Here is a 16,778-nt window from a genome sequence, read left to right as displayed (position 1 = left end):
AGGTAACTAATTTATAAAAGGAAATGTTTGTCTGAACACCACATATATGCTCACAATCTGTTACTTTTACCACTATGGAATTTGGCACATATTTGGTAATGAAAAGTCAATGCACCTCGAAATTTGGATTAAATTTTGTCCTAATGTTCTGAGTTTTGGATGTTTTTTCACATGTATTTGCCAATAGTATAGATTCTAATAGCAGTAGAAAAAAAACCAATGTACCGCTAGAGGACAGTTCTCATTCTCATGAAATTTGCACTAATTCTGACGTAATTTGGCTGAATTTTGAGAAATTTCTATTTTTGAATTCTAAATATGGATAAAGAACGAAATGAGATTAAAAAAAAGTTAAAACAACTTCTCGAAATAATTTCAGGGAATGGGGCATGCAGTGATATTAAACTCCTAAATCAATTATATTCATTTTCAAATCACTTATTTATAGACCATTGAGATAGAAGTTCAAAGTGTCTGGGAAATACTAACTGATGTTTAATTATGCACTATTTTGAACTATTTTGATATCGCCTTCAATTTGTCTCGCTTCGAGCCTTACAACACTCGGTTTGAATTTGCCTAGTATTTAGACCAAAAAGCTGTCAGTGTAAATCATTGTTCAAAACAATTTTTCAGGAAATTTGCTGAAAGTTATTTCATTGCCTCCTTCGCATGTGCCAATTTTAATCCAACAAATATTCAGAGATATTTTTAAAACCTATTTATATAATTCTATCGACCAAATAATGTAGAAATTAAATGCACGAGTTTTTCATTAAAGGTTTATTAGATAATTATTGCCTAATAAACTTTTGGTTATTTTATGTCGGAATCCTATGAACTTATTTCACCATATTAAAGGCATTATGAGACATTACTAAAATTTTTTATAAAATGAGATTTATTTTATTGATACAGTTAAAAAATTCAGAATTTTTATCGAATAACACTTGAGCGCTCGCAGCCACAGGTTCGGTCATTTTATTGAAATCAGTCCATCTAAAAAAAAAAAAAGTTGTATTTTTTTTATTAGTAAGTAATTAAAGAACTTTACTTAAATGTAATTTTATATGCAATCTAAGGCATCAAATATCTTGGTTATCTTAAATAAAATATATTCAGGATCCAAAAGATACAGAAAGTGTAATTCGTCTCTCAGAATGGAATCGGTGTTTTGGGTTTAATAAGTAATCGTAAGAATTTAACCAAAGAGTTAAACCTAATTTTAAGAGAAATTGATTTGTTTCCCGACTATTGTATGCTATAGTTCGTGAGATCAATCGATTAATCATATTATCAAATACTATTAACCGATTAACTCGCATGGCTACGGGAAAAAAATTGTTGCCAATTGTGATCCTTGAACATTTTTGACAGCCTGAAAGGATGTTTCGAATTGAAAGATTTGACCAATAAAGCTCAATAGATACATTAGCTCATCACCAGCCGCAATAATAGAACTGCTGATAGCTCCGCAGGTCACGTGATGTCTAGGAGACGTAAACGTGGGAAAAGAGAGGGACAAATGGATTAGTGTAATAGCTTTTTGTTTGATGTGAACTAAACTGTCTGCTCGGGCTTTATTTTCTTATACATATTGTTTTGAATAAATGCATTGTTCATAAACATACAAAATGTAAAATTTAAGTAATTACAAAGAAGCGATAAATTTCAAACATGGATAAATTTGGCTCTTGAGCCATTAACTAAGATACGGCAAATATAATAATTGAACAATAGGTAATTTTAAAATTTCAATATTGGTCTGTTGTATCAAGTAAAGAAAAAAAAGGCTTGAAAATATGTATTTAAAAATTCTATTGTGCTTTAAAAACTATGAAAAGACATCATATAAAATATTAAAAATCTTTAAAAGAAAGGATGAAACTAAACATAGAATTTAAAACTCATTATGTAGGCGCATAAGCAGCAATTCCTTTAAAAACCAGAGTATTAAAGTTTTAAATTTTGAGATTATATATAATATTGGATTTTTGGGGTTCATGGAGATATACAGCACAAATTCAATGTTTTCAATTCCTCACTGATATCATATTCCAGGATATCTTCAAGGCCACCTGGTAATGAGGTCTTGGCTTCACGACCAAAGGCTTACATGTTCGTTATCCGACTCTGCTGAACTGCCATGCAAGCCAGTCTAATGTACGTTAAATCCGAGGACGTTAAATATCCTTCCGCTAATATAATATAGAAGTTGGAAGACAGTGGTGCCAGTTCAAATTCTTTCTTCGTTATTTGGCAGTGGTTCAAAATGCTGAGTCCCATTCCAAAATAGGCCTAGTGTTGCTTTAAAACGGAATGTTAATATAATTAAACCCAGTGTATCCTCTGAAGCATTCTAAATATTTCCGGATCATAATCAACCACTATCAGATTATAATATGGAAGTATTTTCTGGCGTAGAATGTAACGTAGAAGTCACTTTGTTAGTAAACAGTTAGCCTTTTTTCTTCAAATAAGAAAGCAATCTCTAACACAGTTGTAATTAGTTTGGAAATGCTCTGACATTATCCAATAGCGTATTTCCGGCAATCCAAAGAGCCGCTAAATAGAAATGGTGTATCTGCGCGGGGTGGGGTCAGGTGGTCGATTAAAAAACGTTATTAGCTTAGCTTTCAATTTTAAAAAAAAATCCTAATATATTATATTGACAGTTGCATACATTTTGAAAAGCTGAAACTATTAATAAAAGTATAATCACATTTTCATAAAAAAGATTGGAATATTAATAGATAATTAACTAATTAAATTACATTGACATGTCCCGCAAAATATTAATTTTCAATCTTGTATTTGCTTGAAATTTTTAATCTTTTAAATAATTTTTCAGAAAGATGAAATTATACATGTCTGTAAGATAATTAATAATTGTGCTTAATTTTCATGATTTCTCTTAATTACTTTTCCATTATTATTAATGTATATATTTTCATAAACGTATTAAGATAATATGTTGATAAATCGGGAATTACTTGTAAATTAAAATTGAATTGAAATAATTGACCATAAATTGGAAAATTATTAGAAGAAGCACCATGTAATGTGTATTATTTAGGAACACAAAATGCTTGATTCGCTTCTGAGATTATTTAAATTAAAGATGGAAACTTAAGTAAGAAAAGTAAGTATTGAACTAGCTTACACTACGAGCTCTCTGATTTTCTCTCTTGTTCAAAAGGTATAACTTGTTCCTTTTTACTTTCATGTATACGTAATATAGAGAAAATATAGTAATCGTTAAAAAATTCGAATTCACGATTTTAACGAATTTCCACGTTTTAGACCTACCTGAGTTCGAAAAACGCATTTTTGAAAAATGTCTGTCTGTCCGCCTGTGACAAAAATAACTCAGAAACACTTTGAGCTTGATGGATGAAATTCAGTCTGTGACAACGATAACTCAAACGATTTGAGGTAGATTGTTGAATGTTCTTATACCGTCTTTCCACCGAATTTTCAGATTTCTGTCACATTCTGAGTAAAATCTGTTCAATGAAATTACGTCTGTCCATTAATTGAAAATTAACGCGATTTTTAAGAATTTAGTTAACCACGTGGTCTTCCTGGGCGGAGCTAGCTGCCAATCATGTAAATACCATGTGGTCTCACTGCTGATGTTATAGTTCAGCAACGGATTGTAAAATCCTCCGCATTTTTGCACATGCGTTAGGATGGGTTTAATTCTTCAAAATAGATGTGAAAGGAAAGATGAAAGGGGATGTTTACATTTACTAGTATCTAGTAGGCGAAATCCAAGGTCAAAGGGAATACCGGAAATGCACTCATCGTTCCGCGTCTCACCCTTTAATGAGATGGAGTCTTCGAAATGGAATCGTCTCAGAATCCGTTCACGAACTATAGTACATTCTCTTTTCCAGTAGAAGCGAACTGGACTTGTGTACTGGGGGGGAGCGTGACCTTGGCTCTCTCTCTCTCCCGAGAAATTTTATTTGTAGTTCTCTAGGCCTGCTACACTATGACGTAATCATGTGCCTTTTGTTGTTGATGTTAAAAAATAAACCACATAAAAGACAACCGGTGTCCCAGGCAACAATCAGTCTGTGGCAACAATCTTCACTGTGAATGAGTTATTGTTTAATCAAGAAAAGCAAGAATAATTTATTTACAGCGATAATTACAAAACGAAGAGAGCTAGATATAATTTGGTGCACAGGTTGAATTTTGAGCCAAAACCAAATTAGGTTGACTGTCTGTCGGTCTTTACTTTCAGAAACGAGATAATTCAAGAAAGCAGTGACTTCATTATATCAAATTTGCTATGTAATTTTGTGATTATAAGTGCAGTTTCGTGTCAAATTTTTGTTTCAATCAATTGAGAAAAAACATATATAAAATAAGAATTCAATTTTTGGAAACCATTAACGCATGCCAGGGATTAAATGCCAAATAACTCGCCAAACATAGATTCGGTAAAAATGTAAATTCACGCCAAAAGTTAATATTTCGTAAGTATTGTACACCAATGCCATGCAAGACATTCTCTGGCTTGGCAGATTTATTACAGACTATAGGATAAAGTTTTGTGGAGACTTTTCCCGCTGGCTTTATTAGCAAAGCAAAATTTAAGATGCAAGAAAATGATTTAACTCACCTATAACATTGACTGAAACTCGGGTTAAATGACTGGAGTTTCCTTGATACTAGACTTCATTTTCCATGGACACGGAAGGCCAGCGTCTTTTCAGAGTTACATTGAAATGAATTGCGGGGTAGTCTTCTCCTGGGCAGCAGGGATAGAATTGTGACTGTCTGTCTGATTTTATGGTCACGAGCTTCCAGCTAGGATTGGAATCTTCGAAATTCGAAAGGTCGACCTACATAGTAAAGTGATTTCATTTTTTAATAAATGCTTTTTTAGAGCTCATAAATTTTTACTTATAATGTTTGTATGCTTATATTGGGTTTCTAAGGACTAGACCGTTTGACCTAGAACTACCAAATTTGGCACATACACATTTCCAATTTTAAAATATATATTTCGGAGAGTTTTAGGAAATTTTCATTAAAATTTGAGCAAACCTTTTGAAAATGTAACAGTACAAAAATTTCTACATTTTAAATCTCAAAAAATTATTTTTAGTAATAATTTTTTTCTGCAAAAATTTTTCAATATTTAATCCATTTTTAAAAAAATATATACTTTCCGGTAAGAATATAAACAACGTCGCTGAAAATAAAGTGTAAATGAAACCTTACCTCAGATGTATCGAGTTGAGGATTCAATAGTTTCCCGCTGTAAGTCCAGGAACCAATCTTGATTACACATTCGAAGTAGTTTTTCCCTTGTTTCTTTAGAGGGCATCGGCTTTTGATAGTGAAATAGGGTACCCAGAGGACAGATCCATTGTGGTCCACGATGACGTTGGTGGGGGAAGTTGGGAACAAGGCGTCGTCTCGGGATCTGAAATGTGGCGAAAATTTTTTATGTTTGGGAAAAGAACAAAATTTGAACTTTCAAAAAGGTGGAAATAGTAGTTAATTTATGAGAAGTCACAACTGTTACACTTCCTTTTTTCGTTTTTGAAATTGTTTTCAAATTAAAAATTTGTTAACCGATGAATTGGGTGCCAATCGTGTTCTACTATTAATTGGGTTTGCCCGTGGTACCACGATGAATTTTTTAAAATCCGATACGTATAATGTTGAAATATTATCTACAACAAATATATTACAATATAATCATGTTTTAATTGATTTATTTGATGGAAATCATGCTAACCAACATGGCGACACAGCCAAGACGAGTGCTGATCACTGATGATCCCCATGACATTGAATGTGTTAACAAAATGCCATGATGATGAAATTGAGGTTTGTATTTATCCGCGTGAAAGTTTAAGAAAACATGACACAGAGTAAAAGCAATGCTGAGAAAGACTAGTATTATGTGAAGATTTTACAAAATGTGTTGTCAAAAAAATCCAAGCAGCTAAGAAGGAAGACCTGTTCTGTGAAAACCTGTCCTACAAAGTAGTGACATCTACTGCCTCGGTTCATCCTTTCTTTGTTTGAAGTGCTTCAATACGTCATATCGCAATATATATCAATCAATATATCAATACGACATATCGCAATGAAAAATGGGTCTATATTTTATATAAAAATAAAACTATTTTTATACATTTTAAGCTGCATTACTTTCTTTGTACCATTATAGTGGTGATGGTAATGTGCTGAAAGCTTATAAGCCAGTTAACAGCTACGAAACACGGGCAATTGCTTTTGTCTTGTGGTCTTGTTACTCGGCTGCGAACATTGGTAACCTCGGACGATGAACCTTCAACCGTCGTACAGCTGTTGTGGCGCCATCTACCCACAGCAACCGAAAGTCGTCAGACTCACTTGACGCAGCAACACAAAGCCGTCATACTCACTAGGCGCAACAGCATCAGCAACTCAGCCACACACGCTCGACGCTTCTCAAATGCTCAAATGGGTACAGACACATTAGACTTAACTACTAAATACATCACCAATTAACAGCCATATCGTTCATCTCACCTCCGACTCACTGGAGGGAGAGTACTGTGGTGAATGTTTATTAGCCAGTTAACAGCTACGAAACACGGGCAATTCCTTTCGTCTTGTGGTCTTGTTACTCTGCTGCGTACCACAAGGTCCCAGGTTCCATTCTCGAGCATAACAATCCGCTACAGTAATAATGAAAAGTTTATAAGTATTAACTTTTGTTCAAATTATGCTTTTTTAGAAATCGTGACGTGACGGTCATCGGAGGTTCCTATGGTGTCACGGTCGAGTCCAGTGCCATGACATTAAACATTTTAACTAAAATAAAATGGCATTTTAAAACATCCTAAAGTAGCTGAATTACTATTACTTGTGTTAAATTTGTAAAGATCCAAATTTCTATAAAAACTTTAAATCATGACTAATATAATAGTGTTTTTTCAGACACAAATGAAATTTTTTTTGAAACAGTTTTACTTGTTCTCTGTTTCTAATAGCTGCTTTCATTCCCAATTAAATTCGCCTATTTTAAACAATTTGAAGTATTTTTATTGATTCATTTTGAAAAAGATAAGTTTTCCATTGTTATAAAAAAATGAAATGATTAAAAAGCCTTTTTCATTTTTTTCCTTAGATAGAATAATCATTTGAAAATGCCAGTTTTTAAGTTGTCTCTAATAAATAAAGTTAATATTTATTATGGTTGTTGGTTTGGTTACTTTGGTTGAGGAGAATAAGTAGTTCGTAAATACATATTGACAATTTTACTGCATCATTATTTTATAAAAAGAAACTTGTACATTTTACTAAATCATAATAACATCAAAGGATAAGTGGCAATATCATCTGGGATTATGTCATATTATTCCTTATTAATCCTGAAATAATGTAAAATAAGGAAAAAATCCACAACAGCAAATTTTAAGGATTAAATACAGTACTTACGCTGTGTAAACTGACAAGTCTGGTTTCCAAACCAGGCTGTTGGGCAAACGCAGTTCGGTAATATTGTTAAATTCAGAAGGATCCCATTTCAAAAAGTCATCATTCCATTTCTGGAAAAATAAGGTAAATTCTTTTCATTTCTATATAAATATATCAGGTATTCTTGGGTCATATATAATACCTGATCTGAGTACTTCTGAATTTTACCATACTTTCTTTGCGACTCGTTATTTGTTCTTTTACAGAATTCTTGCAGAATAATGCTAACTTATTTTAGCTATGTATAAAATTATTGATTGGATTAATTATGGATACCGAAACAAAAAAAAATCCCATCCGGCAATATTGTAATATTCATTAATAATTAATATGGAGAAAACTGTAACTAAAGGAAAAGGAACAGAAAAGAAATTCTAGTTCTTCACATAAGTGTAATTATAATTTGGTCAATACGTTTGACCAAATATGATTTCTTGATTTCTCTTAAAGACAATTTAAACAACCGTGGATAGATTGCTCTTCAATTTTAAATTAAAAAACACTTGGAAATTTAACTTTTATTAGTATTTTTATTAAAGATATTTATTGATAATAGTAATTTTTATTTAAAAAATAGTACGTTATTACACTTATGAATTATAGAAAACCCAAAAATTTAAACCCTAATTTCATTACAATCTTATTCTTCTTGGTTCCATTTGTATTTGTGTGAGATCAATCCTTAAATGCTAAATAAACATGCAAACATATCGAAGAATATTCAAATATATATATATATATATATATATATATATATATAAAGAAGTGCTTTAATTACTTTATCTAAAAACTTGGTTTCTGAAAAGAATTTCGTGCATCGATTAGAAATTGTCAATAGATTAATCGTCAAATTACAATAGACGTTTAAAATTAGTTAAGAGAAACAACCAACAGAGGTGAAGTTATTAAAAACTGGACAGTAGAAATCTTCAGAAAACTTTAACTTATCGGATGGTTATTGATTTCTGCAATGATTGTTGAAAATATTAAAAAAACAGTATTCAAGTTTTCAGAGCATCGTTGATAAAAGCACTGCAACTAACTAAAAGTAACTTCCAAAGGAATATAACTACTGCGAGATATAGATAAAACTGCATGCTTGTTAGATACAGCTTGTTTAAAAACTGAGTAAAAGCAGAACTGTGATATTCCTAAACAGCGTGATATTAAAATTTCATCAACTTTTGTGTATGAACAATCATTTTGAGATACCTTGTATTATTAAAGCGTTATATTTCTGTATATTATAATCTCATACTTGAAACGATGGAAGAAAATATAAATATATATCAGTTAAATTTTTATAGATAGAATTGTTACACTTACCATTAACATATATGTATCCATCACCAATACCTGAGTCTTTGTATCCTAAAAATATAAGAACACTTTATCACTTTTGCATTTTTTAAGGATTAAATTCACATATTCATTAAAGAATATTTTTAAAATTTAAAGGGATTTTCGATGAAGAATTGAAAGCCGGTATGCAACAAGAAACCAGCAATCATTGCATAAATTGTTGGTTGGTTTTGTTCAGTATTTTCAGTATTATTTTAGCACAAGAGTCACCTATGCAAACATTTTTAGACACATAAGGAAATTGATTCAAAGTTTGTATTTCTTGTCTTGGAAAGTTGAAACAACAATAATGTATTCATTATTACATATACATTACGATTTGGAAGTTCACTTCTAAGAATAAGCGTACAAGAAAATAAAGAAAGAATAAAAGAACAGAAGATAGAAGACTATGAACATGAAGTCACAAAAGTAAAAAGTGGCTGCTATATGAGGTTAATTGCCTGTGGATTAAAAGAAAGGGAGGTACCAAACAAAGAAAAACTCAGATTTAATGGAATACGAATTAAAAGCAAAACAATATTAAATTTCATAAATTACTGCATTAAAAGGCGTAATCGAAATATCCCTTATCCTGGAAGTTTGTGTGTAGAAGCTACAAGCCATCCTGTAAATGCGCCTTTTAAAGATAATATTCATATTTCTAATATAAAGTGCTATGAAAAATAAAAATGGGTGGGTGGGTTGGTTCTCTACAAGTAGACAATTTGACCGAAAGCTATCAAACTTAGCATAATTATATTTTAGAGGCTGAGAATGTGCAATTCCGAGCAATATTTTTGAAATTAACTTAAATTTTAACCAAAAATTAAATTTTTTTTGATATTTTCCTGCAATAATTTCTGAAAATACTTTTGCATAAAAATGATTTATAACTTGTTAATTATTTTTTAAATTTCCTTTTTAATGGCACCGATTGTTTTTCGTACGATTTTTTTGTTTAATCAATTTTTAAACCTATTTTAAGCATGATTTTCCAATAAGAACATAAAGATGACAAGAATTCTGAAAGAATATTAAACTTGTTACGAATTATAATAAAAGGGCATGAAAATTCTGGAAGAACACCAGTGTTATTGATAAAGGTCATTATTAAAATTACAAATACTTTTTTTTTGTTTTTGTTTTTTTATCCTAATTATCAATGATATTAATACTCAGGATAATGAAATATGTAAAACAGAGATTTAAGCTTCTGTTCTTAACATAAATTGTTATTGACAAAGTAAATTTGAAGATAGTAACCGAATTAAATATTTAAATTTATACTTAATAACATAAAAAATAACTTAAATACGAATCACATAAAAACATTATACTAATAACATAAAAAAACGTCAAATTTTACAATGTTTTATATTATAAATTGGGTTACGTTGTTAAAAGGCTAGAAATAACAGAGGGTATTCGTTTTGTGCGAATTTAATAGGAGTTAACAGAAAATAAAGGAAATGCATAATAAAATAAACAGAAAGACGTAAGACTTTTAAAATAGTATGAATTATATATATATCAAAATTTGAAGCACAAAAATATTTTATTAAAGAAAATGTTATAATCAAGTAGTATAAAATATTTCATTGAAAATTTTGGTGAATATTAATCTTAGCGAACTAGTTGGTCGCTAAATGCGACTAGTGACAATATATGCGAAGATATATACGATTCTGAGAGAATACACAAAATGAATTTTAAAAGCCACTCTTTGCATTGCAGCCAATTCTTTTTATCTTCAGACTGGCATTAATTTCTCTCTCTCACACGCTCGCTCGCTGTATATATATATATATATATATCAACTTTGGTATGTAAAAAGTTTGGATTCGCCTGGGAACCGAATCATACAATTGTAGTGTCTAGAGGAAGAATTTACTAAAATGTTAGCGAATTTTTGGCTTCTTTATATTTTTTTGTACACTATTATTTTACGAAGTCAAAACTTGGAATTTATGTCACTTCTGTTCCTTTTCAGATTTTTAAATATTATTTGGTAAAAATCATTAATAGTAAATATTTAGCAATAATAGATTGTTAATAGCTAAAAAATTAATTTATGTTAATTGTACTTAGATTAATTGTAAATAATAATTCATTCCCGTTATTCACAATTGACTTAGATGTATTAACTGTTAATAATTAGTAATAGTTAACTGTTAATTGTAGTTAACAATTAACTTAAATGGTATTGTAAATTGTAATTAATGTTGTAATAATTGTAAATTGCAACCTTAATTAGTTGTAATTGCCAATAATTAATTAATTATAAGCCTTCATTGTTAATTATGATTGTCTTAATTATGATTGTTAATTGCAACCTTAATTAGTTTTAATTCTTAATAATTAATTAATTGTAAGCCATAATTAATTATCATTATCTTAATTGTAATTGTTACTTCACCTATTAAAAGCCTTAATTAAATAACTATTAGCCATAATTGAAAAAAAAAATAAATTTACCAGCTCTCTAATGGATAATGGTGTGATTCCTGTAGACACGGTGATGGTACTGTCAGGATGCGCGGCCGGTCTCACGAACTTGTCATAATCAGCAAAGATATGGCGTCTTAGGTCCTTCTCACTATAGACCCTTTCTGGAAATGAGAAGGCATTATTTTATATTTATCAATAAAACAGGCAAAAAATATAAACGATTACAAGTGTAAACCCCCACCACCACCACGGCTTCATTGTGTATATCATATAATCATATTATATATTGACTACTTGATCCACGATGAGGCATACGGAAAAAACTGAATGAGCGGACAGCCGCGATAGCAACACTGGCGGGAATGATGATTGAGTCCGAAGAGCCATCACGGGCCACGGTACAACCCTTCCTATCTGAAGTACGTTCCATCATCGATAGGAGGTAGCCAACTCCCACCATTTCTATGTACAGAAGGGTGGCGAGAACCAACCACCAAACCGGAAGCTTCTAATTCCCATTTTTGGGGTGTCTCTCGGTGGGAGTGTATATTCATATAAAGATGCTTTGGGTATTTGCTATTGTATTTTAAACAGGGTGATCTCGAATTCATAATTAATCTATTATTGCATAGGAATGTATGGTCGCAAGTGACACGTGGAGGTGGAAATATAGGAAAAAAGAGATGAAACGAAAGACGAACTTTTTATTGACTGCGTTGCTGACAAGTGAAGTGTTTACAATAAGTGTTCAAAATTACATCCATAAACACTCTAAATTGTCATACAGAAGCTGCATTCATCATGAACATAAATTAAGACCACTACTATTAAAAATATTAATGTCCAGTTCATTTATTTTCTAATTTTAAAAGTATTGTAATTTCAGTCTTATCTCATTTTATTTTATTAGCTATGTGAATTCCACATATATTAAACAGATATCTTCTTTATTTTTCAACAACGGAAAAAAAATCCCTTGCTTAAATACTTGATGAACAATGAAAAAGGTTTGAAATTCAAAGCAAAAATGTAATGTATTGTTGAAAATTAGGGCAAAAGGGAATTAAAAAAAATTGCCGGAATTCTGAGAAAATTTGAAATTATTGGATTCATATTACAGAAAAGATATTTTTTAAAATTTGAAAGTAGGGTAACATTAATTTTTAGGCGATAATATTATCACAGGTTACTGCAAAAAAAAAATCAATATATAACTTAATTTTTAATTAATTAAATTTCCAACTCAAATTTCAAAAAAAAATCGCTCCTGATTCCTGATCTTCTGATTTTGATGAAATTACTCCAAAAGGGAATTAGTCAGCGATTTTTTTTATTTGTTATTAATCGTGTTAGGCATCCAGCTGATTCATCAAGACTATGAATTGTATGTGACTTCGGATAAATCATTTATTATATCGCATGTTCATGATTCCACTGAATTGCCTGATATTAAAAATTTGTTGTTTTAATTGCCTTATTTAAGTTCGTTTTATCCTGTATATGAAACATTTTAATGGGTCTGTCCCATGGTATCAAAGGGATATTGAAAATACAAAAATCCGGTGCATCTGTCTTCTAAATTTTGGGATATTATATATTCATTTTTTTATTTTTTTGTAAATTACACAGATATTCTTTAGCTTCCAGAATGAAAGAAAATCACGATATTAAGTATTTGATGAAACAATGAAAACGGTTTGAATTTTAGATCAACAATGTAATTAATCTATTGCGGGAAAATATGTAAAAAAATTAATTGTAAAAATTCAACAAAAATTCGCACGCTTATTAAATTAATATCATTAAAAATAATTTTTTAGATTTTGAAATTACAAAGTTTAATCATGTGCAACAATAGTTTTGAATGTTATAGCAGTAAAAAAAACAAATTCAACTTAATTTTTAATTAATTAAAATTCGAATTAAAAAAAAATTTTTAAATTGCTCGAAAGAACCCATTTTTGACTTCCAATGTATACAGGAGCCAAATTTGGAAGCTGTAGATTAAACGTTCTAGCACAAAGAGTGCCAACATGCACACACATATTCATCTTTACTATTATTATAGATATAGAAATTAGAACCGTCTCATGGGGTAAATTACAAACTGTGTTTGTGTTAGCCAATAAGTTTCAATATTTTCGTTATAAATTAAAGTATCGAACTCAAATTATTAAACCAAACGAAAAGGAATATACAGATTTCTCTTAAATGAAACTTTAAAAAAATGTTTTGTATGCATATTGTACAGCTGTATGTGTCTTTCAGACGCTATTTGTTGTTGTTGTTTTTCAGATCCTAGAATCTTTTGTAAATTCTATTTTCATTTTCTTTTATCGTGGAATCGGAAGAAAGAGAGAAAAGCTTGTTGAATTAAATAAAAATTATTTCGAATTCCAACCAAACTATAACGACATGACTTTCATCAATGTTTTCATTTTTATTGAATATATCAAGGGAAATTCTACCTCCATATTATTAAAATTGATTGCATTAAAAGAACGAACTATGTCATGTTTCTTTCGCAATTATTATCTCCATATTTTTTCAATCAAATTATATCATGAATTTTTGTTGTTTTAATCAAATTTAAAGATTATTTTTTAAAAATCAATTTAAAGAAGATTATTCATTAACTTAGTATTGGCAAAATAATTCATAAATAAATTAAATTTTCATCTGAGAAAGGCAAGGAACAATATTGATCTACAGCAGAATTTTTAAAGTCCTTAAAAACTTATTTTCTTAAATAATCATAAATAAATCTGCATTTATTTTTATGTCCTCTTAAGAGAGTTTATTTCGCAAACCATTCATATTTTCAATAAAACTCTAAATTTAATTTTTCATAATTTTAAATTTAATTTTTAATTTTGCCCAATAAAGAAATTTTTTGTCAAATTTTTCTCACTATTCGATTCATATTTTTAACACAATTTGAAGGAATCAAGAGAAAGTAGCACTTACTTGCTGATATATTTGTCACAGACGAGGCCACAAGGCAGCCAAGCAGAGCGAAAAGAAACATCATCGTGGAATGACTTTTGCTCCCGTTTGTTCAAATGATATTATTATCTCAATATTCGCCTTTTATAGAAACTCCAGTACATGATTTTAAACGGGAAATGCGTAACTATGAAGTCCTGGATCGCAATTAATTGCACTATTACGAACAGTCATGTGGCTGCTAGATTGTAACTTCCTCGACCATTAATTTGATTTTGAACTGGACTTGAAGAATTGCCACTTCAGACGAATTGACGTCAGATGCAGTGGTATTCTTTTAATTTAGTAAAACGTTCATGAGAATTGAATGTCCATTATAATACCTCGATTTGGCATTGGTTTTGTTCAAGATCATTGGGTTAAGGAGAGGATGGGTTGCTACCGATTCAAGCATTTGTTTGATTGTTTGATGTGAATAGAGGAGTGGAAGAAAAAAATTTTAATGACAATATAATGTCCGGTTTACACGGAGAAGGGTAATAAAGTAGCAGAATTTCATTAAGGTTGCAACAGTATGGACATTTATTCTTACTGAAATATAATAACCTTGTGAAAAAAAAAGTTTAATGTAATGTATCGAAAATTCATAATGTTTCAAAATACCATTTTTGACTTTAGCATAAAATATTTTATGCTTATTTCAAAAGTGGTACATGATTTTAAATTTGACTTGAGCATAAAATATTTTAAGCTTAAGTCAAAAATGGTATTTTACCTTTTCATTCAGCATAAAATCTTTTATTTCGTAAATGTATAACCATTTTTGAAGCTGGCAGTCAAAACAATATATTTGTAGTCTATGATTCAATAAATTACTTTATAAAAAGTTGTCAACATCGTAATTAAAGCGAAAAACAAAAAAAAAACATATTAATACGATATTAGTTATATTTGGTTAGTAAGTTTTATATAATGTTTATATTGTTTGTTATGTTGATATGTTTATTACTTTAAGTTGCATAATAATTTTCTGTTTGAAATTCCATAAATTTAAGAAAAGAATTTTATATTTATATATTATCTGCCATGGGTTGTAGGAAATTTTTTGATAAATACAAAATAAAATATAACTTTCAAAAAGTTTTATAAATTTTAATTTTTGTTGAAGTTTAGTTAATTGTAGTTAAACACATTCTCTTACGAAAGATTCAAAAATTGACTTTTTAAAAATTTTCATAATTATTTTTATTCGATATTTTATTAAAACTGACCAACATTTTATAAAATTTAAAAAAACTAATAAATATATTTTAATTTTCAGCATTATTTCATATTTTAGAGTCATTCATTTGGCAGAAAGTCACATTAGTTATAGAGGGTTTCTGATGTATAAATTAATAAAATTATCTATGTTAAACATAAATAGCTTTAATATTTTTCTATATATAATACTTGTGTATACATAATACTCACTCATTTTAAGGAGATATAGAGCATATTTAACGGTATCCGGTTGTATTAATCCATTAGAGGTTGTAAGAGAATTGTTTGCATCTGCTTTTATTGCATTAGCAAACGTAATAATGAAACTTCATAGCAATATACATATTACTGTGTGCTAAAATGGTAGAAAAAAGTGCAGGGAAAAGTAGGTTAATTGATTAGTTGAAGTTATTTTCTATACTAAAATTGCGCGGTAGATGATTTTGGACCACCTACATATATAGAATGTAAAACATGCAGAGTAGAAAGTATATGTGTTAGAAAAAGCCTTCTCAATCTCTAATGTCTCATTTTATTAAAGTATTGTCAGACATTGAAAGGAATCGAAGTTTTCCTTACAATTTCGGGCCTAGTTTTTGTGGTAAAACTCTCTTTCAATGCAATAAAAATAACAAATATTTTCAGTTGTGGCATTTTCCATTCGAATACATCATTTTAGTCATTTTATTCATTTTTTAATCGAAATAAAATCCATTGGATGAATTAAATTCTGTGAAAGGTAACTCCGAGCAGTATAGAAATATGTGCTTGATAATATTTCATACATAAAATGCTTTACCTAATAGATATTTTTCAAATTTTATAAAGCCTAACATTACATGTGACATTTTTAAGAGATTTTCGTTAACGAATCTATATCATCAAAAAAATGCCCAAGCCTTTAATTATAAATCATGCTGCTGATTTAAAGAAGAAAGAAGTAGAAAACTGCTTTAAAAATTTACAAGCAAATTTTGAAAAGAGCAAATCATTTTTTTAAAAAAACCGAATTTACGGCATAGGAGAAACCAAATAACAAAGATGCGAAAGCTTGCGGTATCATCAGCCGTAGAGTGTAATCTTGCGCAAGCTTTTGAAGAGCACTACAGCTATGTAGCTTTTATGAAAAGCCATCATTCAATATACGTTATGATTTCAATAATAAAAAAAAAAACAATTTTGTTGTGCTTACAAGCAATTTTTTAAATTCAGAATCAAACAACGGGGAATTTTTTCTGAAATAGGTTTATTTTTTGCAATTTCTTGAGATACAATTCCGTGTT

The 16,778-nt window shown here is 29.7% G+C and overlaps 1 protein-coding gene across 1 annotated transcript; it reads right to left on the bottom strand.

Moving 5' to 3' along the window:
- Nucleotides 1-865: 865 nt before the first annotated feature.
- On the bottom strand, nucleotides 866-14,410 carry LOC129989334 (acetylcholine receptor subunit alpha-L1-like). Its single transcript, XM_056097800.1, has 7 exons — nucleotides 14,254-14,410; nucleotides 11,314-11,447; nucleotides 8,821-8,865; nucleotides 7,456-7,565; nucleotides 5,239-5,443; nucleotides 4,634-4,856; nucleotides 866-999 (listed from the first exon to the last, which is right to left on the bottom strand). The coding sequence occupies exons 1-6, from the start codon at nucleotides 14,315-14,317 to the stop codon at nucleotides 4,683-4,685; spliced, it is 732 nt and encodes a 243-aa protein (XP_055953775.1). The 5' UTR covers nucleotides 14,318-14,410; the 3' UTR covers nucleotides 866-999; nucleotides 4,634-4,682.
- Between the last annotated feature and the right edge of the window lie 2,368 nt (nucleotides 14,411-16,778).

This window comes from Argiope bruennichi, chromosome 2, assembly GCF_947563725.1.
Source record: "Argiope bruennichi chromosome 2, qqArgBrue1.1, whole genome shotgun sequence".
Taxonomy (NCBI): domain Eukaryota; kingdom Metazoa; phylum Arthropoda; class Arachnida; order Araneae; family Araneidae; genus Argiope; species Argiope bruennichi.
This window is presented reverse-complemented; position numbering and strand designations above follow the sequence as displayed.

Bases quoted from the DNA above. Each gene is read 5' to 3' on its own strand.
- LOC129989334 (XM_056097800.1), bottom strand. From the start codon at position 14,317: ATGATGTTTCTTTTCGCTCTGCTTGGCTGCCTTGTGGCCTCGTCTGTG. The intron at 11,448-14,253 runs GTAAGTGCTACT...TCTCATTTCCAG, and splicing joins TGTGACAAATATATCAGCAA to AAAGGGTCTATAGTGAGAAG. The intron at 8,866-11,313 runs GTAAATTTATTT...TTATATTTTTAG, and splicing joins CATTATCCATTAGAGAGCTG to GATACAAAGACTCAGGTATT.